The 26,754-nt window shown below is 44.3% G+C and overlaps 1 protein-coding gene across 6 annotated transcripts in view; it reads right to left on the bottom strand.

The window, feature by feature from the left end:
- LOC148535469 (voltage-gated potassium channel KCNC1-like) overlaps positions 1-26,754 on the bottom strand; it is a 121,224-nt gene that overhangs the window by 30,882 nt on the left and 63,588 nt on the right. For 3 of the 6 annotated variants that reach the window (XM_088462642.1, XM_088462645.1, XM_088462643.1), the window contains exon 3: positions 489-683. The exons of 1 other annotated variant lie outside the window; for it this stretch is intronic. In XM_088462642.1, the coding sequence (XP_088318768.1) occupies positions 489-683 (195 nt within the window). The remainder of the gene's footprint in view (positions 1-488; positions 684-26,754) is intronic. 2 more of the 6 variants (XM_088462644.1, XM_088462646.1) reach the window with 2 other exon arrangements.

Raw genomic sequence — 26,754 nt, 5'->3', positions numbered from 1 at the left:
CCTGTGTTTTCAATTTCTAATATCTTCTTTATAGTAATAATAATAATAAAAAAAAAAAGTGGCATTGTAATTTTTTTTTTCATTTTGTTGTTGAGCTGCTTCTGTTTTTCAAAGGAAAACTCCACGTTTCCTGACCACCATGGCACTTACAGAGTTCAATTGAAATAGAGACTAAAATGTACTATTCACACTAGCGGCCTACAGGAGGCGAGACGGCAAACGGAAAAAAGTTGCTATTTACTAAAATGACATGTAGCTCCTATCTTCACGTCCTCGTTACAGGACGGTATGGGTGTGTCAATAGAAGAAGGCAGCATAGAGATCAGAGCCAGCAAGACCTAACTTTGTAAAAAGCAAATCAGAGACAGTGGTCTTTGCAAAGGAATTTCGGAGGGGGTCTCATTTTCAAGCTTTGCTATTGGTGCAGTAAGCTGCATAAATGGAAGTGAGTGATGAAGGGTGGAGAAGTATGTATCAGAGGCGAATACCTTTGCGGATGTTGCCGTCTGGAGAATGTGCAAAATCTCCGGTGGACAACAGGAAACAAGCGCGGTCTCGATTGTATCTCTCTCTTGCACCAGGCGTGACAGGAGACTTTTCTTCTGGGGACAGAGCCTGGTCTATTGTCGGGCAATCCTCATTGGCCAGTGCAGCGTTGGCAGCGTCTCCATTCTGCTTGGAGTCTTTAGGAATAATGTGAGAGAAACAAATAGATGCATAGCTAATGTTAGTATCACAGTGTCAGACCAATGCTGCAACTGATGGTCCAGGAAATTTAAGTGCACCACCAGACATCAACCTTTTTTACACTCTTTAATTGTGCCATGCTGTTTTAGATATGTTAGAGATAACAGATGAAGTGGGCCTAACATGCAGTTTAGATAAATGGAACGTTAAATGGGTAGGAAATCACTGGCCGTATTGCAAAAATGCATTCACACGCTGCCCGGTGGGCTAGGGAGCAGCAGGACGTACTTGGCCTGAAGACAGAGACCTAGGGAAAGAAGTGAGGTAATTACACGATACTCACATCCAAACCTATGGTGACCTCTTTGTTCAGGTATGTCCCCCTGCTGCAGTCACGCATAGCAATTTATTGTGATGCATAACTGACTACTCTCCCAGAATTTCCAGGAGAGTCCTGGGGGTTAGAGGTGACTATCTCCAGCATCCTGACCACTTCTATAGCAAAGTGGGAAGAATGGGGCCGTGATGATGCGATTAATTGCGAAGCGCGTCTTTGTGGTCCTGGCTGTCACTGCAAAATGCCGTGGTTTTTTTACAGCAGGGGCCATAATGACGCAATTCACTGTGCCACACCCTCCGCAGTTGCCACTGGGACATCCCCTTCCAGTCTCTCCCAGAGTGGAGATCCAAAAAGTCAGTAACTTTGTTGTGATTCATTGCAATAAATGGACTGATAGGTGGTTGGCTCTTGTTGGGAGTTGTCCTATGGGATAGGGAGCAAGTGAGAGTTCCACCTGCTGAGCTAGACTAAGCTAATCAATGAAATATCATGTGATTATTTTCAGCCAATGAGAAGCCTGTGCTGTAAGATGAGAGTTTCTGCTTAATACACCTACTAGTGTATATTGTATCAAAGAGAGTTAGCATGGTCCTGCACATAGGATACTGGTATGCTCATTAATATTTCATAAATATTTTATATCTGCCCAGAAATTGCCAGTGCTGGCTTCTATTGCTAAACATAATTTAGACATGCAAAACAGGTAAATATATAGGGGACTATATTGGTGTAACAAACACAAAAATATAACGGGCTATTACATGAGTGTTTCTATATGTTCTTAATGTGTAGATAATAGTTCAACATTCACATTTGATTATCTTAAGGTTAAAAAAAAAACAAGAAGCATAATAAGCATTTTTGTTAGCACATATCAAAATATGCAGTTACAACAAAAATGTCTAGTTACGTATGCCAAAATCGTTTACATGACATCACTCATTACAGTTTGCTACATGCAACAAAATCACTATGATCAGAGAATTTATTTTATATATATATATATATATAAATAAATAAATATAAGCTCATTCTTTTTATTGGTAGTAACAAATAAATGTAATATTTTTCATCTCATTCATTGGTTTAAAAACAACAAAATTGGGCATTTGGGATGTTCGATATGTGCCAATATTTCTGAACGGATAATCTGGAAGACGTGGGGCCATGTCCCAGATATGTCCACGTCCCCACTGGTCCGCCAAAATCAGACTGAGGCCACACCTCTTTTCGTTGCCAAAAAGAGGGTGTTTGCAGGTATGCTGTTCTAGTGCATTTGCTTGTATCCTCATTTCATCCTACTGTCGATAGAGTAATACAGTTACTTATGATTGGCTAGAAGGAGAATTTACACATGACTTCGGCCACAACGTACTAGCAAGCTGGAGGAATATGCTGTATGACTTTTACTGAAAGTGTTTTACACACACAAACAACACTTTATACTTGACAGTATTTCATTTTTGACCTTTAAAGTTATGTTTTATAGATTTTTTGAAGAACTTGCTCAATTACGTAGCTTAATATGGTCCACGCTCTGTCTTGACTAAGAATCTCTATCATATCGTTTCTTTTAAATTGATCAGGAATATGATAAATAAAACTGTATTAATAAACAAAATGAGGGGAAAAAGGCAAATTATAATATTAGAATTCACGTGTTTAATTTTTGCAGGTGGAAATTTTTAAGAAGTGAACTCCTACTTCCAGTATGTCTGGGTCTCCTCCTCTGGTACCCGCAATGGTTCCAGAAGAAATCACGCCCTCCTTCGTGGAGGTCTGTTTGCAGCAAATCGCAGCGTATGTGAGCCAACCTTCGTGTTCTGCCATCAGTTAGCTGGGGCTATCCATGTGGTGGCCAGAATTAAGGCTATGATAAGAACAGAAGGAGGGACTGAAATAGGGACCACCTGCAGCCTTCTCCCATTCAGTCCTTCCGTTATGGTGGTCCAGCTTCTTAAAGGAACCCAACAGCATAGAGGATGGGGAACCCAGAGGACAGACCCTTCCAGTTTAAGTAAGGATAAACTGAAGCAAAGTGGTGCAGGTTACATGTTACAATTTTTCACCCTTTATCTTACTTTTGTTTTATAGTTTTTTCATTTATTGAACCAATGTTTTTTTTCTAGAACTTTGATATGAACATTTATTAAAAATAAAAAAAATACAACAAAAGTAAAAACACTTATTACAGGATATTAAAATTCACTAGCAAGCAAAAAGTAGCCTGTTAGAAGGAGATAATTCAAAGGATTGTCCAGGAGTGTTAAGTTATACCCCTTTTACACCAAAATCCCGGGTCCGACCCTGGAATTTGAACACTGGTCAATCCCGGGTCGAACTCGGCTTCAGACCCCGTTTACACTGCAACTCGACCCGGGTTATTCCCGGGTTTGCACCATTTACACTGAACCCGGGTAATCCCTGCTTTTCTCTATAGAAGTCATTAAAAATGGTCTGTTTTAAGGTCTGACAAAGATGGTCACAAAAGGCAACAAAAGAGAGGGGTGGGGACTGCTTACAGCATTGCTACAGGTTGCTGTTCTGGCTGTGGCAGGCTGTGTATCAGCCTGCGTTTGTGGCTGCTGGTCAGGCTGTGGTGTAGGCTGCTGTTCTGGCTGTGGCAGACTGTGTATCAGCCTGCGTTTGTGGCTGCTGGTCAGGCTGCAGTTCTGGCTGTGGCAGGCTGTGTATCAGCCTGCGTTTGTGGCTGCTGGTCAGGCTGCAGTTCTGGCTGTGGCAGGTTGTGTATCAGCCTGCGTTTGTGGCTGCTGGTCAGGCTGTGGTGTAGGCTGCTGTTCTGGCTGTGGCAGACTGTGTATCAGCCTGCGTTTGTGGCTGCTGGTCAGGCTGCAGTTCTGGCTGTGGCAGGCTGTGTGCCTGCCTGCTTTTGTGGCTGCTGGTCAGGCTGCTGTGGTGCAGGAGGTTAGGCAGGCAAGCAATGGCTTCATGTGCGTCTCTCTCTACAGGGCACTGACAAATTACATCATCTGCCAGTGTCCCAGAAGCTCCAATCAGCATCTTTCAGAGCTAGCCGGGTCAAATAATCCTCCTAGCACCCGTTTACACTGCCTCATGACCCGGGAACAACCCGTTTTCAACCCTGCTCTCAACCCGAGTAAGATTGCCCGGTAAATCAACCCTGTTTTTTTTGTTGGGAGCCGTTCACACAGAGCCTCAACCCGGATCGACCTGGCAATAACCTGGGTTATTTGTTTGGTGTAAAAGGGGTATTAATGATAATTTTATTAACAATGTTTTAACTGAGGGCCTGATTCAGACCCACTCGCAAGCGGCTGTCCGCTCGCAAGTGGGTCGATGTTGTGCACTGAGCATGCGCACGACGGTGGGAGCTCCGTCGTGCGCATGCGCCAGACGCAACGAGCGAAGGACTTTCCTTCGCTCGTTGTGTCTGATCAAAGGGGGCGTGCTGTCGATGTTGATTGACAGCACGCCCCCTTTGGTGGGCGTGCTGGGGGCGTGCCTCCCTGACGGGGGCGTTCCCAAGGGAACGCCTACCGTCAGAAGCCGGCCCACTGACATCACTAGTGATGTCAGTGGGAGTGATTTTGGCTCTGATAGAGCCAAAATCACTCCGGGCCTTGCGGTTGAAAAACTCAACCGCAGGCTCCGGCTCGCAGTGGCGATGGTCGCGATGGTCAAGACCATCGCGGCCATCAAACTGCATGGTCGTATAGGCTGTGGGTGGTGACCCACAGCTATACGAGCGTCCAGGAGGATGCTCCATAATTATGGAGGGCGGCCCTCATTCAGAGCGTGCGCTCTGCTCAGAGCGTACGGCTCTGAATGAGGGCCTGAGTCTCAGATAGGGGTCAGTGCTCACAAAGTATCTTTCTCCAAGATTATTTTGAAGCTTCACAGTGCCTCATACCTCCAGCTGTGACCATAAAGCTTAAAGTACTCTTTACAAATATACACCCAGCACTGGTTTGTCTACATTTCCGTTGTATAATGTCTGGGCCACTTGATTATGGATAAACATTATTTATATTCGTCATAATATCCCCTATTATACCCCCCTTGACAGTAATTTGTATTGGTAGTGGCTTAAGTCTTGGGTTTGTCAAAGTATTCACTATCATTTTATCAGTCTTACAGTATATATTAAAATCACACCCGGTTCCATTAGGTCCCATAGGTGGTTAAACTTCAACAATGCTGTTAAAGTATTGATGTCAGTCCCTTCAACCGTTGGCATCAGTATGATTCTAGCCTTGATCTTATTACGGTTTGGAAGCTTGACACACCCTTGGTTGTCATTATATAGCACTGTTATTTGAGTGTTGGCTCTCTGAGATTCTCTAATAGCTGGTGACTAGTCTAAGCTGCTGAACCATATTTTGCTCCTGGAGATGATATTGACACTTGCTTTCTGCTGGACCAATGTATTGTGCTTTCCCCTAGTTTGAACAAGTAACCACTTTTAAGGCCATCTTTTTCTGACATCGTGAGATTCATGTCTTGAGTCTGTTGGAGATTTTACAGGACTCTTCTGGCTGAATTCCAGGCCTTTTGGCGAGGCTTGATCACATGTCTACAGAGAATATACCCGTTATGGCTGCATTATCTGGATATGTCATTGATTCCGCTTACTGTACTGTACATCAATTCTCAGACGGGTTGTCTTTACCTCTCGCTGTTAGGTAGAAGATCAGTTTCTCCTTCCAATGTCAGGTAGGCTCGATTTATTGGTGTTGACATCTGTCATCCAGAACTGGTTGATGTTTGAAAGCTCCAAACTTCCTCTTTCTGTGTCTAGATTCCTAGACACAGTGTTTGTTGGGCACTTTACACTGCTTTGTTATGTATGTATCCTCCTTGTGAGCTATGGATGGATCATCTACCCAGTCTCCCAGTCCCCTCACATCCTGACCGCTTCCTAATGAAACGGGCAGAATGGGGAACATAATGCTGCAAATCACAGGTCATTGAGAACATAATGCTGCAAACTGTGGATCCATCGCATCATTTTGGCTCTGTCCCTCATCAAAGACCCGCAGTTTTTGTCATTATGTCAGGAGGGGGCAGGGCACTAATGACACAAAGTGCCCTGCCCACATCGGTGGTCATCTATATATACCTATATAGATGACAAGTATGCTAGAGGAATAAACTTAAGAGTATATTTATGTTTCAGTGCCTGGTTTCTTGAAAGATTTGACTTCAAAATTTAAAGTGGCAATAATATTAAATGCCAAGCCCAGCATGGAATCCAATTAATATTAGTGCCGCTTTAAATGTAAGGTCAAACAGACTGGTAAGCAGTGGCTTGCAAGAGCTATCGCTTTGTAAATATACCCTTTGGCGTAGCCAGGGGCGTATCTACCCATTGGCCAGGATGGCACTCGCCAGGGGCGCCGACCAAAGGGGGGGTGCCACCCGGCAGTGCCACCAGTAGCCAAGGGGTGGACAAGTCCCTCGGCCCCACAAGTGTAGGGCAGACCACAGTGATAGCGGTCTGCCCTACACAGTTTACAAACACGCAGCCGCCAGCGGTGGCTATGTGTTTGTAATAGCAGCCAGCTAATGAGAGTATGCCTGACTCTCATTAGCTGCTGCGTTGTCTGCGGAGGGAGCCGGCTGGAGCTCACTAATGAGCTCCGTCTTCCGGCTCCCTCTGCAGCATGTGATGGGAGAGACGTCATGACGTATGATGTCTCTCCCATGCAGGAGAAGAGCGGGCGGGACTATGCGGACAGCGGCGGTCGCGTCAGGAGTGAGGATCAGGTAAGTTTTTTTTTCTCTCTTTGTGTGTGTGTAGGGGGGGCACTGAAATAGGGGGTGACCGCTTTGTATAGGGGTGGCCACTACTGGGGGCACTCTATAGGGGTGGCCACTACTGGGGGCACTGAAATAAGGGGTGGCTGCTACTGGGGGCACTTTACGTGGGGGGGTGCCTGCTACTGGGGGCTCTGTATATGGGTGGCCACTACTGGGGACAATTTAGGGGGGTGGCCACTACTGGGGGCACTGTATAGGGGTGGCCACTACTGGGGGCACAGTATAGGGGAGGCCACTACGGGGGGCACTGTATAGGGGTGGCCACTACTGGGGTTAATTTAGGGGGTTTGCACTGTATAGGGGGGACACTCTACTGGGGGCACTGTATAGGGGGGGCTACTAATGGGGGCAATACAGCATAGGGGGATTGCTACTGGAGGGTTACTACTGGGGGCACTGCATAGGGGAGGCGCCAGTCCATTACATTGCCAGGGGCGCTTGGATCCCTAGATACACCCCTGGGCGTAGCATACACCCACGGATTAACCTAAATTCAAGTGACCCTCTCTCTAACAAAGAGTTCCATGCTCTGGCTGATTGCTTGAGTTCATAGAGTGACCTATCTCTGCGAATTGTACAATTGCTCTTCAATGTCATACCTGCGACCACTTGCACTTGGAGGGGCAGGTGTGAGGCATTCACATGAACCTTCAGTACAGTGAAGGCGTGGAGATGTAACCCAACTACACCCCTTTAGAGATATTTCCAATTTGGACTTATATGTAACAACTGAAAATAGATGAATAAAAGTGGGCAAGATCAGGATATTCTAAATGAAAATTAAATTTACATTTTTTTAAGGAGATGGAGTAAAATATAAGTAGAAAGTTTCAAATGCATCCAATATTCAAATCATTAAAATTCCTTCTCTGCCTCAATAACAATTCTTTACATTAGCTTACAGGACTTGTAAGCTCCAAGGCCTACCACAGGATTCACCAAGTGCCAAACAGCCGCTTTGTAAAAATATCAAACTCCTAGTTTAGATCATTGTGCAGTTGGGATAAAACTCGGATCCTATGAATAACTCGTCTCCTTGGTTTAATGTAAAGATTGAGCAATTACTCATGAAAACAAATGTTCGGTGACTATTGAAGCTAAAAGCATATTTAGACTAATCTGGTGAAATTGCTCTTTTCATGCATTAACCATTGTCAAGAAAATGAATAGTAGAACAAAGAGGCCACATAGGTATGTGTTACATTACATTTAAATTATAACGTTGCATCAAATTTTTTGTATCCATGATCGATCATTACCTGGGTGTATGTAGAAAAAGCAAGAAAACTCATTTACAGTAGTTTATTAATCTCTTACAGTAGACTCTACAAATTGATCTGACGTTTGCTTTCACCATCCTGGTTTAGCATTTATTTCTGTCGACGCTTTAAAACCAACGACAAAGTCCCCTATAATTGGCGTCTTTGATATTCCGCAGATTAGGAAATCTAGACGCTTATCTTCCAGTCGTCTCCTTAATGCCAGCAGTAGACCTGGAGGCTCTAGATGCCTAACAGAAGGATGTATTAATGTACATAGGGCCTCAGTGCTCTGTTTTATACATGTAGCGTTTTGCCGCTGTTTTATTTATGCGAACAAGACACACATTTTCAGCAAGAAAGACACTCGGCGCGGCTGACTTACCCGGGACCTGGCTGAGAGGGGCTACTTGCTGTGTATGAGGACCTGAAACGGAGCAGAATTAGACCCTGCTACCTCATAGGTGACTTAGCATCATAACTGAGTCTCTCGCCGGTCTGAATCCCGATGCTAAAAGTCCGACACGGGACCTAAGACAGCCGTATTTCGACGCCTATCTTAATCCCAATGCCTGAATCCAGAAGGATGCCAGCCCGAATGAGTTAAGTTCGGGGCGGCCTTTAACTGTTATCTGCAGGGGAGACGGGAATGTTAGGTTTAGGCAACATAGCGTTAGGTTTTGGGGGTGGGGGGAAGGTTTGGGTTAGGCACCCCTAGGAGGAAGGGCTAGGCATCCCTAGGGGGGAGGGTTAGGATAAGGCACTAAGGGGGTGAGGGTTAGGTTTAGGCATGAAGAGGGAAGACTTAGGTTTAGGCACTAATGGGGAAGGTTAGGGTGCAGGGTGGGGAGGAATAGGGTTAGGCTACAAGAAGGGAGGGTTAGGGGCAGAAGGGGGGAGGGTAAGTGTACTTACCCGACCCCTGTCGGGATACCAACCGTCGGGATGCTGCTGATGGTATTTTGACAGGAGGCATCCTGACAGCTACCATTACATACCCTTTCCCTCACGCTAATGTCTGAGAGACTCAAAAATTTAGAAGCATTCTCTAAGTAAATTGTGGCGGATTGCTTCATCATGTTCCCTCCTCTTTCTGCCGCATATGGTGGCATTGCATAAATTTTAACTAGAAATGCCAATTTCTGGTAGTCACAGCGAGGTTATGTGACTTTTCTACAAAAAGCAACCTTGGAGAAGTGCATGAAAAAGTAGGGAAACCATCCTGGACCCCAAAGAAAGTGACACAAGAGATAGTAGGATGATATAAAGGCTGTTAGTGGCAATAAGGAAAGTACTAAAGGTTCTTAAAAGGTGTCAACTGGTTGATCTTTGCATTTTTTATTAATGATTAAAAGATGTTAGCGATCACGTTTTTAGCACATTAAAGTCTTTTGGGGTATACAAAAATGTCTGTATAGTGATTTTTCAGTGTTTTTAAATAAGTTTGTAAAAAGTTGGAATAAACATTATTACCTCTCATCTGGAATTTCTCAAACCCTTCTCCCATCAATACAACACCTCCACACACACCTGTACGACATCATTTACATCTCCACATACCTCTCCCACATCATTTACACCTCCACATACCTGTCCTCCATCATTTACACCTCCATATACCTGTCCCACATCATTTACACCTCCACATACCTGTCTCACATCATTTAAACCTCCACATACCTGTCTCACATCATTTACACCTCCACATACCTCTCCCACATCATTTACACCTCCACATACCTGTCCCCCATCATTTACACCTCCACATACCCGTCCCACATCATTTACATCTCCACATACCTCTCCCACATAATTTACACCTCCACAGACCTGTCTGACATAATTTACATCTCCACATACCTCTCCCACATAATTTACACCTCCACATACCTGTCCCACATCATTTACACCTCCATATACCTGTCCCACATCATTTACTTCTCCACATACCTGTCTCACATCATTTCATTTACACCTCCTCATGCCTCTCCCACATCATTTACACCTCCACATACCTCTCCCACATCATTTAAACCTACACGTACCTGTCCTACATCATTTATACCTACTTCCACATACCTGTTCCACATCATTTACACCTCCACGTGCCTGTCCTAGATCATTTACACCACCACATACCTGTCGTACATAATTTACACCTCCATGTACCTGTCCCACATTATTTATACCTCCACGTACCTGTCCCACATCATTTACACCTCCATGTACCTGTCCCACATCATTTACACCTCCATGTACATGTCCCACATCATTTACACCTCCAAGTACCTGTCCTACATCATTTACACCTCCACATACCTGTCCCCCATCATTTACACCTCCAAGTACCTGTCCCCCATCATTTACACCTCCAAGTACCTGTCCCACATAACTTAGACCTCCACATTCCTCTCCAACATCATTTACACCTCCACATACCTGTCCCGCATCATTTACACCTCCAAGTACCTGTCCCACATAACTTAGACCTCCACATTCCTCTCCAACATCATTTACACCACCACATACCAGTTCCGCATCATTTACACCACCACATACCAGTCCCGCATCATTTACACCTCCACATACCTGTCCCACATCATTTACACCTCCACATACCTGTCCCACATCATTTACACCTCCACATACCTGTCCCCCATCATTTACACCTCCAAGTACCTGTCCCACATAATTTAGACCTCCACATTACTTCCACATGATAATTCATTGAGAGGGATGTACCAAAGGTTTTTTCCCTAAAAGACCCAACTCACACCTAATTGAATCAACCCCCATAGTGTTGTAGGGATGCAGCTGAAACACCGGCGCCGGAGACGCAGCCACGCTCCATTTAAAAAAAAAAAACAAGAAAAGACGGCGCTGAATGCTGGGGAGGGGGCTGCTTTGAGCCCCTCGACCTGGCACAAATCCAGTGTGGGGCGCGATCAGTGTGATCTCTCTACCCCACAGGCATAAGAAAGGAGACTGCTGTTGGTCAGCAGCAGCGAGCAGTCTCCCACTGCAGCCCAGCACACAGCAGCGTGTGCTGGGCTGCTGACAGGTAAGAGAGAGCGAGGTCGGCCCTCTATCAAGTCCAAGCCTGGGTAACTAATACCTACCCCCCTCTCTCTGCACCCCTGCATACATGTTGCATCCAGGACATATCAGAAGATTTGTGCAGGACAAATAAGCACAACTGTGTAGTTGTTGGTGTATACAAATTAAAACATATATACAACTAAAATAATATTGCTGCATTACACTGGCCGCAAATGGGCTGATCCTGCACCCAGGCCCAGGTACCACGTCACAAGTATGTTACCCCATTGGACTAGATCCAGCCTGTGACATTTGGGAAGAAGATGTGGTTCCTCTTGCAGTACCACTGGGGCCCGTAGATACGGTCCGAAGATAACCCCATACGGGCCTTCCAACCGCATTTGCCAACATGAACAAAAGTTACCCAACAGTCATATAGTTATAATAAGAAGGAGATGTGGAAACTGCACTCTCTATGATCTTTAATGGGGTGATAGGGGTTGCTAACCCTATATGAGAGGTATATGTAAAAATATTGTTTATTATATACAATATGCGAGGGTAAAATTGGGAAAGTTAATTTTCCAATAGCGGGGGTATTGGGTGTCTCTGATGGGTGGGGCTATATGTATATGGGTGGTTGTCCCAATCACCTTCTCACCGCGGAGAGGGAGACAAACCAGCATAGAATGTCTTCCCGCATGGTTTGGGATCTTATTATTACCATACCTCCCCCTAAATAACAAATGGTCACTTTGCAACCTTCAGAGAGGAATGTAATATACATTTACTACTGTCACTCCTTAGTATATGTGAACCAAACAATTAACTAACACTAAGGTATCGGTGAGTTCTTCTCTGGCCATTTGCCTCAATATTGTCATACCATAGTAAATTACTGATCATTTTGGGGCATGTGCTGCACCCTTTTAATCATTTCCTGTTATCAGCGCTGATCACGCTGCCTGTGTGTGGCGAGCTTGTCGCCCATCATACTACAGTTGTCCATATAGAAACATTAAGATGGAATACTAAGAAAAGCTTTCAGAATATAAAAGTATAAATGATGCTGTTACCGTTGAGAATTTTGGGCTGAAACTGGGTTGGACTCAAGTGGCAATAGGGACAGTTCTCGTGGAGTTCAGCATAGTGCGCATGTACCAAAGATAATTTGGCGACTGAACATGCGTCGAAGCAAAGCATCCAAAAGCAATGGATGCCCGATGGAGCTAATCAATTGTTCTTCCGGCGGTCGTGAGCACTGCAAGCGCCAATTACTTATCGCGCTTGTCACGCCCAAATGCACCATGTTTAGCCATGTAAAGCGGCTAAACTTGTCTAAACTATTGGGCGCACTTCCAAAACAGCTGCTCGTTACCTCAGGAGGGCGCGAGCAGAAATCTTGCTCTAACTGTCCATTATCTAGCACAGTCTTTGAAACGACAGTAAGAAGCTGATTGGTTAATTTAGCACTATGGCTGGGTATGTCATTGGGTACGATGTAGGCAAATGGGTAGACAACATACCTTAATATTTTGTATAAGGTGTCATTCTGAGTACAGTAGGTTTGGCAAAGGCAAGTGCAAACGAATGTTCCTGCTGTAATCGCCTGCAACCTTGAGTAAGACTGCAAGGGCAAGGTGAGGGAGAGCTGACAATGGCCGGGAGGGACAGATGAACTCTGTTTGCTCATAGTTGCCCACAGTCTAAAAACGTTCCCAAGGACTCTTAGCTGCTGCACAACATTGTCTCAGAGGACCGTGGAACACTACAGCCCAGTTTGTACCATTTTAAAATTTAAATATGTCAATTTATATCATTATAACTTAAGCTGCATACACACACAACGATTTTGTAAACGAACGATTTTTTTGAACTACAAACGATTTTTGCATTTCCCTTAATGAAAATCGTTGAGCTGGTCAGTCTGACTGAACTACAAACTACAAACGTGAACGCGCATGAACGATAATCGTTCATCATTTTAACTCAGAAAGTGAATGATTTTTTAATCGATTGAACAATAAATGATATCGTTAACGATAATCGTTCAAAAAATTGTTGTGTGTATGCACCTTTATAAATTCCAAAATAAAAAATATATTGATTTAGTGAATTGCATCTGACATTCTTGAAATGAGGAATTGTACTTGTGCAGTGGAAAAGAACATTTCCAGGAAGAAAGAAAAAAAAAAACTAGGGACAAATCTGTAAAATGAAGGACTGTCTGGAATTTAGGGACATTTGGATAGTGCACTGTCGAGGCCAGTATTATTGACCGTGATTGGGAACCTGCTGTGATTGTTACTGTAGGGGTAGTAGGGAGACAGCTGGAAGCACACATAGTGGCTTGTGTGTGTGTATAGTGCAGCTGCCATGGTACTAATTCTACACTTCATAAAAAGGTCTATTTTTCTTTTTCCTTTTAGCATTTTGCAGATCCACATTCACCATACCTCCAAACATAAATCATTATGTGCTTATAGCACAGATGACCTTGTTTGTTCACTGACAGATATATTTAATAATCTTTTCAGGGCCATCAATTATTTATGCAGTGTCTTTCCTGCACTTGCCATAACTGTAAATAGTACATAGCATGTCACTTATTACTTTACACTGTCCTGTTTATGTGACGCTGCCTGTGGTGTGCTGATTTTAGGGGACTTTTGTTCTGACTGTCAGGTATGTTGTTAGATGTGTGATACATGGACCTGCTACTGGTGCGCAAGGCAGTTTGGTGGCTGTTTTGGGGTGGGGGTTGGGTGGTTGAGGGAATTGGATATGCTCCCAGGGAACAACTCTATAGATGTCTTTATAGGATGCATTATCACTACACAGATCAAATGTTAAGAGGCATACCTTACCACTGTTGCCAGTAGACTAAGGGTCTCATTCATACCCGGTCGCTGAGCGCTCGCAACCGGGTCGATGTTAAGGCCCTGCGCACACGCAGCGGTCGCACTGCGCGTGCGCAAGCCCCGGAGCGAGAGAGAGACTCTCTCGCTCCGGAGCTCACTACAAAAGGGGCGGCCGTCGGTGTTGATCGACAGCTTGCCCCGTTTTGTAGGCGGGGCGGGGGGGTGGCTACAGAAACGGAGGCGTTCCTGATGGAACGCTTGCCGTTTTGTGGGCGGCCGCACTGACATCAGCAGTGATATCAATGGGGAGTTTCCTGCTCGATCAGAGCAGGAAGCTTCCTGGGGCTTGCGGCTGCCGAGACCCAACCTTAGGGTCTCGTCGCAAGCCCCGATGGTCGCGATGATTTTGACCATCGCGACCATCAACCTGGTCGGTTTCTAAAGCTGTGGGTGGTAACCCACAGCTTAACTAACGACCAGGAGGCCGCACTTAAAAATAGAAGCGGCCGCCCTCATTCAGAAAGGGTCTTAGGCCCTCTGAATGAGGGCCTAAGACCCTGCTTATTGCAAATAATAATTATAAATTGCAATCATGTGTCAGTCTGGATACTGACACCAGTAATGTGTATCATTTAAATATGTCTATTTACATAATTATATTATAACTTATAATTTAAAAAAAACAACAACAATATATTGATTTATTGAATTGTATCTAACATCCATGAAATGAGGAATTGTACTTGTACTTGTCTGTCAGGCCGGACTGGAAACTCAGGAATTGTCAAGATGATCAGAATGTCGACATTTGACAGGTCGACATTGACAATGTTGACACTGACATAGTGTCAACCTGTTCAATATTTTTGCCTACTAATCCTAAGTGCAGACTGACCCTAATTGCATTATAACCCTAATTGCAGCCTAACCCTAATTGCATCCTAACCCTAATTGCAGCCTATCCCTAATTGCAGCCTATCCCTAATTGCATCTTAACCCTAATTGCATCCTATCCCTAATTGCATCCTAACCCTAATTGCAGCCTATCCCTAATTGCATCCTATCCCTAATTGCATCCTAACCCTAATTGCATCCTATGCCTAATTGCATCCTAACCCTAATTGCAGCATATCCCTAATTGCATCCTATCCCTAATTGCATCCTAACCCTAATTGCATCCTAACCCTATTTGAATCCTAACCGTAACCCTAATGCTGGGCATACACTGCCAGATAAAATATCTGTCAGACCGACAGACATTTTATCTGGCCAGCTGCCAGCCGCAGATGTCCGCGGCATACACTGTGAGAGAAATCTCACAGTGTATAGCCCGACATCCGCGCTCCGCCCCCGGGGGAGGAGACATTTCCCTGTTCCTTCCGTAGGAAGGAACACAGGAAATGTCTGTCTGTCGGCTGCGCTGGGCATACACTGCCCGATGCGGCCAACAGTTTCCCGGGTAAATATCGCAACGGACGGGCATGCTGGACAATCCAGCATGCCCGACCGAGCAATATTTAACCCTCGGTCGCCCGCACACACGCTACAATTATCGCGGCGATCCGCCGATATCGGGCGGATCGTCCCGATAATTGCAGTGTGTATGGCCAGCATAACTGTAGCCTAATCCTAACCCTAATTGCAGCCTAACCCTAATTGCAGCCGAACCCTAATTTCAGTCTAACCTTAATCCTAACTGAAGGCTCACTCTTATACCCCTTTTACACCAGAGCTAAAACCCGGGTTATTGCAGGGATAACCCGGGTAGCTCCTTGGTGTAAAAGGGACAGGGTTGGATTCCTGGGTTGAGTGGCCCGGCAATCCAACCCAGGTAACTAGCAGGGTTTAACACATGAATAACCCGTGAAACTCTGCAGTGTAAACGGTGCAATCAGGGTCAGGGTGACCTGGATTGTGCCGCTTGCCTGCCGATTGGCCAGCTTCAGTGGCACTTGGAGATGACGTCATCTCCAAGCGTCCACTTCAATGCCAGAAAAGCCGGTTTCTGCAGACCCGGCTCTGGTGTGAATGGCGCCGACTAGGGAATATCCTGGGTCTGTGCCGGGGAAATTCCATGTCTGATCCGGATTGGAACCCTGTTCCAACCTCTGGGTCAGAGCCGGAATTTCGGTATAAAAGCAGTATTATTGTGTCCTAATCCTAATTGCAGCTGCACCCTAATTTCAGCCTAACCCTAATCTTAATTGCAGCCTAACCCTAACTGTGAGCTAACCCTAATCATAACTTCAGCTTTACCCTAATCCAAATTGCAGGATAACTCTAATTGCAACCTAACTGTAATCCTAATTGCAGCCGAACACTAATCCTAATTGCAGCCTACTGAGCCTAACCCTAATTGCAGCCTGTGTTGTTTTACCATTTATTGTTTTATTGTGTTAGAAAGAGTATATTGCAATTTTTTATGCATTTTTAGTATATAATAAATGCTGCTATTTTTACATTTTCACTTCATCTGATTATTGGGTTATATTTAATCTCCTCCTCAAAAGAGCGCTGTTATCTGTTTTTTTAAATTATTCATCTTTGGGGACTGACTATCCTTAATTTTAAGTAATAAGCTAGAATAGAGCCCACTGAAGCGCCTGTATAGAATAATTGGTATTTCTTCATTTGTCTAACATTACTTGCGCCTAACCCTAATTTCATGTGTCGACCTGCTGACCACATCCCTGTCAGAAGGCCGGTCTGTTTAGCAGTATCAGTGGGCTGCCCTACATTATAGTTAAACTGGATTTTGCTGTGTCAACTATACTGCTTCTATACCTAAATTCCGGGTCTGACCCGGAGTTAGGAACAGGGTTCCAAACCGGATCAGAACCGGAATTTAACCGGTGCCAACCCAAGAAATTCCTGAGTCGGCGCCGTTCACACCGGAGCCTGGTCTGCAGTGACCCGGCTCTTCCGGCGTGGAAGTGGACACTTGGAGATGACGTAGAGGGCATCCAGGTCATCGTGACCTGAATCGCGCAATTTACACTGCAGGGTTTCACGGGTTATTCCCGTGTTAAACCATGCAAGTTACCTAGGTTGGGTTGCCCAGTCACTCGGCCCGGAAATCCATCCCTATCCCCTTTTACACCAAGGTGCTACCCGGGTGCTCTGGTGTAAAAGGGGTATTAGTCTCTACTCTATAATAATATTAATAACCTTTTGTGTTGCACTTTGTGCTTGTACATGTTGTGGGGGGAAAAGAGTATCCTCATGTAATCCAGCTGTGCACTAGGCCAGCTCAGATAGCACTAGATAGATGCAATTATGAGCCGAACAGTGAAAAAGCATTGGTCTGTATACACAAATGTATAAATGAGGTTCCATGTTGTTCCTAGTGTTAGAGTATGTATTTATATGCCATGACTTGGGCTGGGCAGTCTACGACAAGACTGGAGACTGCCGTGAAAGATCTGTGCTCATTTCAGGGGATGTTATACTGCCTATAATGTCCTGTCACATTTGCTAAACGTGAAAATGAGCTCATCCATCAACTTAAATTAGAAATCTCTACCAGGTATAAATTAATGCTGGAAATGCTTCACAAGTAGGAAGAAGATATAAAGTATTAGATCATGACAAATCCCCCAAGCCTGCCTACTATATATGCTGCAGTTACTGGGAACTAGGACCAGATATAGGACTCCAGCATCACTGATATTGTGCAGCAGATTTGGTTATTGAGCACGCAGCCAGCTAACAATGAGCAATAGGAGTAAGACGATGTTACCTGTACCCAGAATGGGATGTAGTCAGCATCGCGACAATCAGGATGCAGATGGTCACAATAATGACAATGACATCCCGACTGTCAGACTACCGACAGATTGCAGAGGTAAGTATTAGGGTTAGGAGGAGATTTAATATTAGGAGGAGGGTTAGGCACTAGGGGGAGTGTTAGACTGCAGGAGGGATGGGTTAGGGGGAGTATTAGGGTAAGGGGTATAATACAGAAATGATCGGCATCCTGAACGTCGGCATCCTGATCATTGGGATCTCGTACCCAACCCCCCAGAAGCAGTGCTGGATTAACAACAGGGCAGGCGGGGTGGTCGCCCAAGGACCCCACACACTGCCCCCCCTCAAATAACTAAATTTCCAGTGGGGGGCATGGTGGCATATGTAAACTGGGGTTTCTGTGTGGCATAATATTTACTGGGAGCACTACAGTGTGTTTCACAATTGTGGTGCTGGGAGAGTTTACACATTATACTATGTAATAACATCCTCAGTGTATCATATTGGCAAACGTAGTGTTAGAGGCCCCCACAAATTAGGTGCCCTGGGGCCCCCAAAATCCGGCCCTGCCCAGGTGGCAGATTAGGGTGATGTCGATGATACATGCTAAGACTGGAGGTGGCCAGGAGCCCTGTGAGGAGCTCTGTGAGGCCTGATGATGGGAAAATATTATCGCATTACATTTGCCTTTATGAATTAATGTTAGTGTGGTAACATTCAACAGCAGCCACTGCGCACTGACAATCCACCACTGCAAAACTGATTCAATCCATTATCTTACTGTAACACACAACCAAATGCCACAGGGAATGTTCTATGACTCAATTCCACCCCCACACACACACACACTCCACTCCCCCTCAGCAGCCAATTACAAGAGCCAGCCACAATGAAGGGTTCTCCCAACATGTGGCTTTTTCTTTAGGGTGCCTAATGCTGAAATAGATTGAGAGCCGCTTAGTCAGACCATTCATACATGATTTTTTTTTATATCTTTGTAATACAGATCTTATGTTATCTATTTGTGTGAAAGACCATTTAGACTGTCTATAATATGGCTAAACCCTTAATTAGCAGTTTATTAAACAACAACTGTGCCAACTAAGCCATTTTGCAGCGCATACTGTGACTTTATACATGTAATAACTTGTGGAATTTTCTTGTGCTTATTTATTAACGTTTGGTCAGAAAATGCATTTAGAGGTCAATCCTGACGCTCAGCCGAAGCTCTGATCTGCAGGAACAATAGGTAGCCAGGATGTATGGGATCCAACTGCTTGGACCACTTCCAGTATAACTGGGACATACTAGTGAAGTCAGGAGATGGCTCCACACAAGAAGTTGATAGTAGTCTTCTTCTGAACAGATTTACCAACATGTCTTTTGATCAGGTTATCATTCGCTATCAGGCGTGTATGTAGGCAGTGTTAGTGTGTCTTAGGCAAGAATTGCGACTTAGTAGTCAGCAGCAGTGGCGGCTCCAGAGGTGGGGCTGCAGCCACACCAACTGCCAGTGAGTCACGGCCAGTGATGTTTGGCAGCATTTGGGGTGGCAGTTGGTGTGGCTCCCCTATTTGAATTTTGGACTGTGCTGCAGCCCAACCTCTGGAGCCGCCACTTGTCAGCAGCCTTGATTGTCACACTTTTTTGATAAATTGTTTTGTTCCCTGCCATTCGCAATATCCAAATGATTAGTATAAGCAGTCCTCATGGGAAGATCCTATCTGACTGTTGTACATGCCTTTGCCATTTCCATATTGGGATTTTTTTTTCAAAATACATATTCATTACTTACTTGGCCAATGGATCAGTCGTCCGGTTGGCCGACAGACCGATTTGGTGTGTATGCAGGTGTGCATCGACACTTACCAACCATCTGACCGACAGATTTGTCTGGCCACAGGAACCAGTCGTCATTGATTGTTCCTACGACCGGGCATATCAGTCTGTCATCCGTGCACAACTATATTACACTATTAAAATGTGTTTTAATTATAATTATGCTTACTGCTTTTTCAGTGTATTTTCCTGCTGGCAATTAGCATAAATGGGGACTTGCAGTTCAAAAATATAGCAAAATTGCAAAATTTATGCTGGGTACACACGCTGGGACGATATATCATTCGTACAGCCGATGAACAATATATCGTCCATCTGCAAGTGTGTACACACGATATATATCTGTGAACGATGACATTTGCACTTATATTGTGTTAGTAGTGCAGCACTGCAGATGCGATATGTCATTCAGGAAATATGTGTGCATCTGCCTGTGTGTACGGACGACTGATCGTCCGACCCATGTGCAGGGACCACCAACAATGACGTCACCGGACATATAGGTCGGCAGATTGGTAAGTGAGTATGGCTGCACAGGCACGTACTTATCACATCGGTCGGACGGCGGGTCAGCCAGACGGCTGTTCCGTCGGCCAAATGTGTACCTCACATTAGGGACAAGATCACTGTCCCTTGTATAGGAATGTTTGGAAATGTATCTGGTGTAATAAAATACAAACTGTCACAGGGCACGCAATTTTCATGAGTGAATTTCACACACTGTGCATAATACAGACAATGGGGGTATATTTACTAAAGTGCTGGTTTTTAGAAGTGGAGATATTGCCCATAGCAACCAATCAGATTCTACTTTACTTAACATTTATCTAGAACCTTCAAGAAGATAATAGCTAGAATCTGATTGGTTGCTATGGGCAACATCTCCACTTCTAAAAACCCGCACTTTAGTACATTTACCCCATGGAGTGGTGTATTTGCACCCTGCTTTAGTATTGTCTGCAAACTTTACTGTACCATAAATCGATATGTTATATTTGCAGAGTGTACAGTAGTACAGACTATACAGACATTATTGTACTATAAATCAATATGGTATTTTCGCACCCTACTTTAGTATAGTCTACAAACATTATTGTATTACAAATATATGGTTAGCATATATCATCCATATCATTGCTGTTTTTCTATTTTTACATTATCAGTATTTTTGGGGAATACAGTTTCTGGCTTAATAGAGGAAACCCCATCTAAGGCCCATATCCAATTAGAGGCGAAAAATTCGGAAAGGTTTCGCCTGTCCGACTTTCCGCCTCCTTCGCCTGTTTCAGAGGTGAAAACTTTTCGTGCGTGTCCCCGCTTATCGCCCTATTCAATTCCTAAACACGCATAAACGGAAAGAGGCGAATGCGGAACAGGCGGAAAGTACTGTCAGAAGTGGGGAAATCAGTCTGTACCCCAAAAAAAGATGCACTAACATAGCGAATCAATGTAGATGTGTACTAGTAGCCCTAATAAAAGTGTTTGGGGTACTTAAGTTGTTTAAATAGCTTCTTATTAGCGTCTATGCAAAAGTGTGAAGAATGGCATAAAGCTGTATTGTTTTGGTGAAATTGAGTAGTCCTGTGAAATTTGGGGTACTTGAAAATGGGTGCAAGTATATTTTTATGTCTCTAAAGTGAACTGTTAAAAAAGTCAAAAACGCACCTGCAACATGCACCTGCAATCCCAAAATCACCTGACCCATCCTTGCAGACCCCCAAGATGTCTATTTCGCTAGTTTTTATGCTTGTCCCCCCACTTTTTACTTTTTCGCCCCAAAATTGAAAGTACTTTTTTTGGGGTGTTCTTAGGTTTTATTTTTATTTTGTTTGCAAGATTTGGCCTTTGGGGGACTGTCCCAGGGGTTCAGGGTCGTTTCCCACGTTTGCAACCCAAAATAAAGATCTTGTACTTCTTATCACCTGCTATTCTTAGGAGAAACTTTTTCGCCTATTACATTGCATTGAGTTTCCGCTTAAGCAAATTCCGTCTGGAATTGAATTTGGAGATAAGTTCCTACCAAGCGAAAAGCGGCAATAGGCAAAACTGAATAGATTAGCAAAGTGCTTGATGTAGAAAAGAATGTGACTTGTCTCTGTATATAGCACATTCTGCAGCGTGTTCAAATATGAAAAGTAACACATCTGAAAAGACCAGTATGTTCTCATTATCTGATGTATAACTTTGTGTCACAAAGAGCAGAGTATTATATATAATTGTCTTTTTCAGACATTGTTATTGTTTTGCAGATACCAATACAAATATACTGTATCTTTTCATGATAGTAATTTATCATTATCCCATGCAGAGTTTCATTACTTCCATCATATTGTATCTAACAAAGCTATTTAATATTCTCCAGCCTGAGCTGTAACGTAGTGTCTTTTACTGATCAATGCTTTGTAATGGGATGTATTATTAAATTATTTATGACCTATTAAACAAGCTAGCACATATGATCTATTTAGTATTATAAATTAATTATACTTGTTATATCCTTTCTTGAGGTACATGTATTTTGATGGATTTGAGCACTGTTAATTATCGTGTTTAATTCTATCATCTCACAGCAATATATATACTATATTACTATATATACTAGAGGTATGCTATTAATCACAAAATGTGCAGATATCACAGACACTTGCACCCATGTTGTAACATGTGCTGCAAATGAACTTGACTTTAGGTATCAATTAAACTACAGAAACGTCTCTGATATATTGGAAACAACATCCCGTCTCCCATACGCAAAAACTAAACAAAAAAATCTTAAATATAATAATCTGTGCCCATATGATGGAAAATACACAACTCATTGTCACTGGAGAGGTCACAAACTGACAATCACAAGTGGTTTACTAGTATCGTTGGCTGTGATAATGATAGTCTGCTATTTGCACCTGCCCTAACCTCATAGGCAAACGCAGGGGGGGTTTCCATCTGCCTGTAAACCCCCCTCCCCAGCCCACACCATGACCACAATATAAATAGTAATATAATAGATTGTTACTAGTGCTGCATGTTCTTCTCAGTATAACAAATGAAATAATTAGCACCACCTTTTAACATGTATCAGCCAGTAATAAATAAAATGCGAACCAACTAGAATATCTGGAAAACATGCACTGTTAGAGATGCACTGCTATAGAGCCCAATATGTACATATACAGTATGTCCAGGGCAGTGCTAGGTTCTTCTGCTCCTCCTCCAGGCTCCCGGACTTGCTCCAATAGTCTGGAAAGTGCCCACATCTTAAATAAATACATTCAGCTCCGGCAGGATGGCCTACTGACGCATCTTATGGCTTATTGTGCTCGCTGGTCCTGTATATGCTGGAATTAATACACACAATACACTTTGTATGATGCTTATTAAAGCTGGTTAAGTACTAATTCTGCCCTCTTCATTGACAGGCCACACTCGTTCTAAAATTAAGCATTTGGAAACTCCCCTCTGGAAATCCTGCGTTTGCCACTGAACCTGGTTTGCATACGTTCGCAAATGCGTAAGCACTCTCTTATACAGCTTTTCCACTGAAGTGCCGTGTCTGAACTGAGATTTGGAACATAGGGCCTGATTGAGGTTGGATCGCAACTGCGATTACGCACGCTATCGGCCAATTGTTGCATTCATTCTGCGCATGCGTTTGCAACACAGTACGCGTGCACAAAGCAGTCACTGTGATCGAGATTCTGATCGCAGTGACTAAGCACACGCGTCGCAGAGTGATTGACAGGAAGTACCGTTTGTGGGAGGCAGAGCCGTAACTAGACTTTTTGGTGCCCTGTGCCAGAAAGAGCATTGGCGCCCCCCTCATTTTTCAAAGGGACATAATGCACCCAAAAAAGGAAAATGGCCTCATGGAGAAGGGCCAGGGAAGAGATAGGAGAGGCCAGGAGATGCTGGGGATGAAATAAGAGGAAGCTACAAGTAAGAATGATAATAAACAGAAATTTGATAGGCCCAAACAGCGCCCCCTGCCCTGTGGTGCCCTGTGCGATGGCACCAGCCGCACTACCCTAGCTACGGCCCTGGTGGGAGGTGACGGGAGGGGTGGTCGGCGAAATGCAGGCGTGCCAGTGTGTTTGAATGCCGTTGCAGGGGCGTGCATAAATTATCCACTGCGATGGCATTCACAGCTTGAGCTCTCACTGCGTACCGGTCGGTTAGCAATTTCTGAGTAAGGTCTGACCTTGTGCAAGTGTGCGTGAGGTTCCTTTTGTACTCAATGTTACCGATGTTTTCACATGCAAAGTCTTACGGATGTGTGTAAGGTAAAGGGGGCGTTCTTATGATGTCCTGCGACGGTATAGCAATCACAGTGGATTAGCATATCTTCGCAGTAATACTGCGTGCGTAATCGCTATTGCATTCACAGTTGCGATCCGTAATGAATCAGACCCCTAGTCCCAAACCTAGTGAGACCCGGGACAGATCCCTTTTCCACTGCGGCACCGATCCGGGTTAAAGATGACATTATCTCCTTGCGCCGGAATGCGGATCTAACCGTGCTGTAAATGATCTAGGTTGTCCGTTTACACTGAGCCTTACCCAAGTCCTTACCAGGAATAACCATGCTCGCTAGCAGGGTTGGCTCCCCGGGCGACTGGTCCTGGGTGGAGCCGTTTCCACTTACCAAAATACCGGGTTGATGCGCGCTCACGTGTAATAACCCAGGATTTTGAGCCTAGTGAAAAAGGGGTAGTACTGTATATGGGATAGCTCGCCTCCACCCAGACACAAGAAGGCGTAAGCGGCAGAATCACGTAAATCTGCATGGGCGTATATATGTACGGACTTTGCTGAGGCTTGCATGATGCGAATACACCCTATTAGTCACTGTGCATCAGCCCATATATGAGAACATTATGGCGTGCATAGACCTATTGGAGTAGCCAAATCTTGGGGGTTACAAGATCTTATTTGCAGTTGCTCATTCAGCCAGCACTATTGTCTATGCAATTTGTTATTGGTTCCTTCGTGTTTATGGTAAACGCACGGTCGGCTTATTGCTTGCATCTGACAAGGTTTGGAAGAATTCTGCCCTTGTTCCTAGTCTCATGATCTGTGGATTTTCACTGTCACTCAGTATAAAGCCCCAGGTGGATCCCTCCGTAGATACGGTTGCTACGTCCGACGGGTCCGTTCACAGCAGCAGTTTCTGCATGGAGCACGGCACAAGGGCTTCTGCGCAGGTTATTACTGCAGCATTTTCACCCTCCTGTCTAATTAACTCCCTGGTTCCTTTGAAAGCCACACAGCAGGGCTGGGAGCACGTTAGTGGAAGATATTATGTGGATGCTAAGCTGTTTCATCATAAGAATAATCTTCCAAATATCACAGAGCATAAAGGACTAAACAGAGGCCCGTCCACGTTGTCCTTCGATGGATCTGCTTTAGAAAATCAGTCAGCTGCTTTGTTAAGATAAAGGAATGCTTCCAGAGGAATACGGTTATTCCTGTCCTGTGGATAGAAAGCCTTTGTTTTGATGTAAGGCTTCTCAGCCCTCAGACTATTGATTCTGCAATATTCTAGAATGCAGCAGGAATGTCTCTTCTCAGACCCTGAGACAGTAGCAGAGGATAATCCCACAGGGAGATTGGGATTAGTGTGTAGCAGTTAATGTGGAACAGAGGGAAGGAGACAGAAGACTTCTTATGTTTATATGATAGTAATAATAAAGTGTGCAACGATGGCAGCCTGGTGCACTACATATATGCCGACTTACTGGCTGCCCCCTCCAGGCATGATGACGGGATTGCATCATCGTAGCCCTTCTCTCTGCTACACAATGGCAACATTTTGAAGCAGGGGGAGGGGCCAGGGTGACGCGTTTCAGAGGGAATCATGTCATTGGCAACTCGGACTGCCCACTTCGTGAGACTTGCCTATTCTTCCGAGTGACCGGAAGGAAGTGCCACCAGATTTGGCTCACTAGTGGTGTCACTTGTTTCCAGTGAATTGATTTGCTAGTCTCTCATAAATGACTCAAAATGGCTGCCTCTGTTGTAATGCTTCTTGGAAAGATTTTTCCAGTATTTCCTTAATTTAGGTGCAGAATCAATTACACGCGAGCAGCTTCGCGACATGGACCCTGCGCATATAACCGCAATTATGGTAGCTCATTCCGCTCACACCTCCACAGACACATGCCACAAAGTCAAATTGGCGACAGCTTGCATGCAATTGGATCAGCCCCTTAATGTGTTTATGTAGGGCTGTTATTAGAAGGAAAACAATCTGTGAGCATTTCTTTACTACATTCATAGCGGTCGATTAAATTAGCCGTGAGCGGGGCGGTGTGCTGTTGCAGCGGTGTGGAAACACCGGCCAATGGCACATTACCTTGCCCCCATCTTGCCCTGGACTAGCAGATTTTATACGCAGCTTTATAGGTCTTCAAACTAGGGGTGAGCGGGTTCGGTTCTACTCGGTTCCGTTTGGATTTAAAAAACGAATCTTATTGGCTATCCAAAACTTGTGACAGCTGATAGCCAATAAGATTTGGTTTTTAAATCCGAACGGAACCGAGTAGAACCGAACCCGCTCACCCCTACTTCAAACAAAAATCTGAGTTCGGGGCTACCATTAAGTGCCACATTTGCTAGTTTATTGGTGAATTCTCACAGAATTCTGGCTACCGTTTAGTGGAGCTCAGGGTGTCCAGGCGAAAACAGTTTTTCCCAGGGTCACTCAATTTCTACAGTATGGGGACCCACAAATCTTTTTCGCTCACCACTCAGAAATGGCTGCATAGAGGATTTTGATCAGGAGAACCAGTAAGAAGTTACTATTCCCATGACTATAACTTCCTATTGAACTATGCAGTCACGCCCCTCTCCCCCTTGACTTTCAGAATGGGTTAATGAGACGAATAACACAGTCCGAAAAAAAATGGCTGCATGGCGCACGTGAGTGGAGCACTGATTAAGATGATTTTTTCATCCTTTCCAGCAGTGAAGGCTGTATGATGGACGTAAGCTCAAAGCATTAAAGCACCTCTTCATGTATGACCTATATATTATTCATATATGTAAGAGTAATGCATAGCTATTGTATACTGACTTAAAAATCAGATTTACAACTTTTTAAATTCACTTGACTGCGCGCTGTAATTATGGACTATTTCAAAGTACTATTCATTATGTGCTGAGAGCAAAACTGTATAATAATGAC

The sequence above is a fragment of the Taudactylus pleione genome, unplaced genomic scaffold, assembly GCF_031769625.1.
Source record: "Taudactylus pleione unplaced genomic scaffold, aTauple2 ptg000051l, whole genome shotgun sequence".
Lineage (NCBI taxonomy): Eukaryota > Metazoa > Chordata > Amphibia > Anura > Myobatrachidae > Taudactylus > Taudactylus pleione.
Note: the sequence above shows the minus strand (reverse complement) of the source record. Positions and strands in the feature narration are given on the sequence as shown.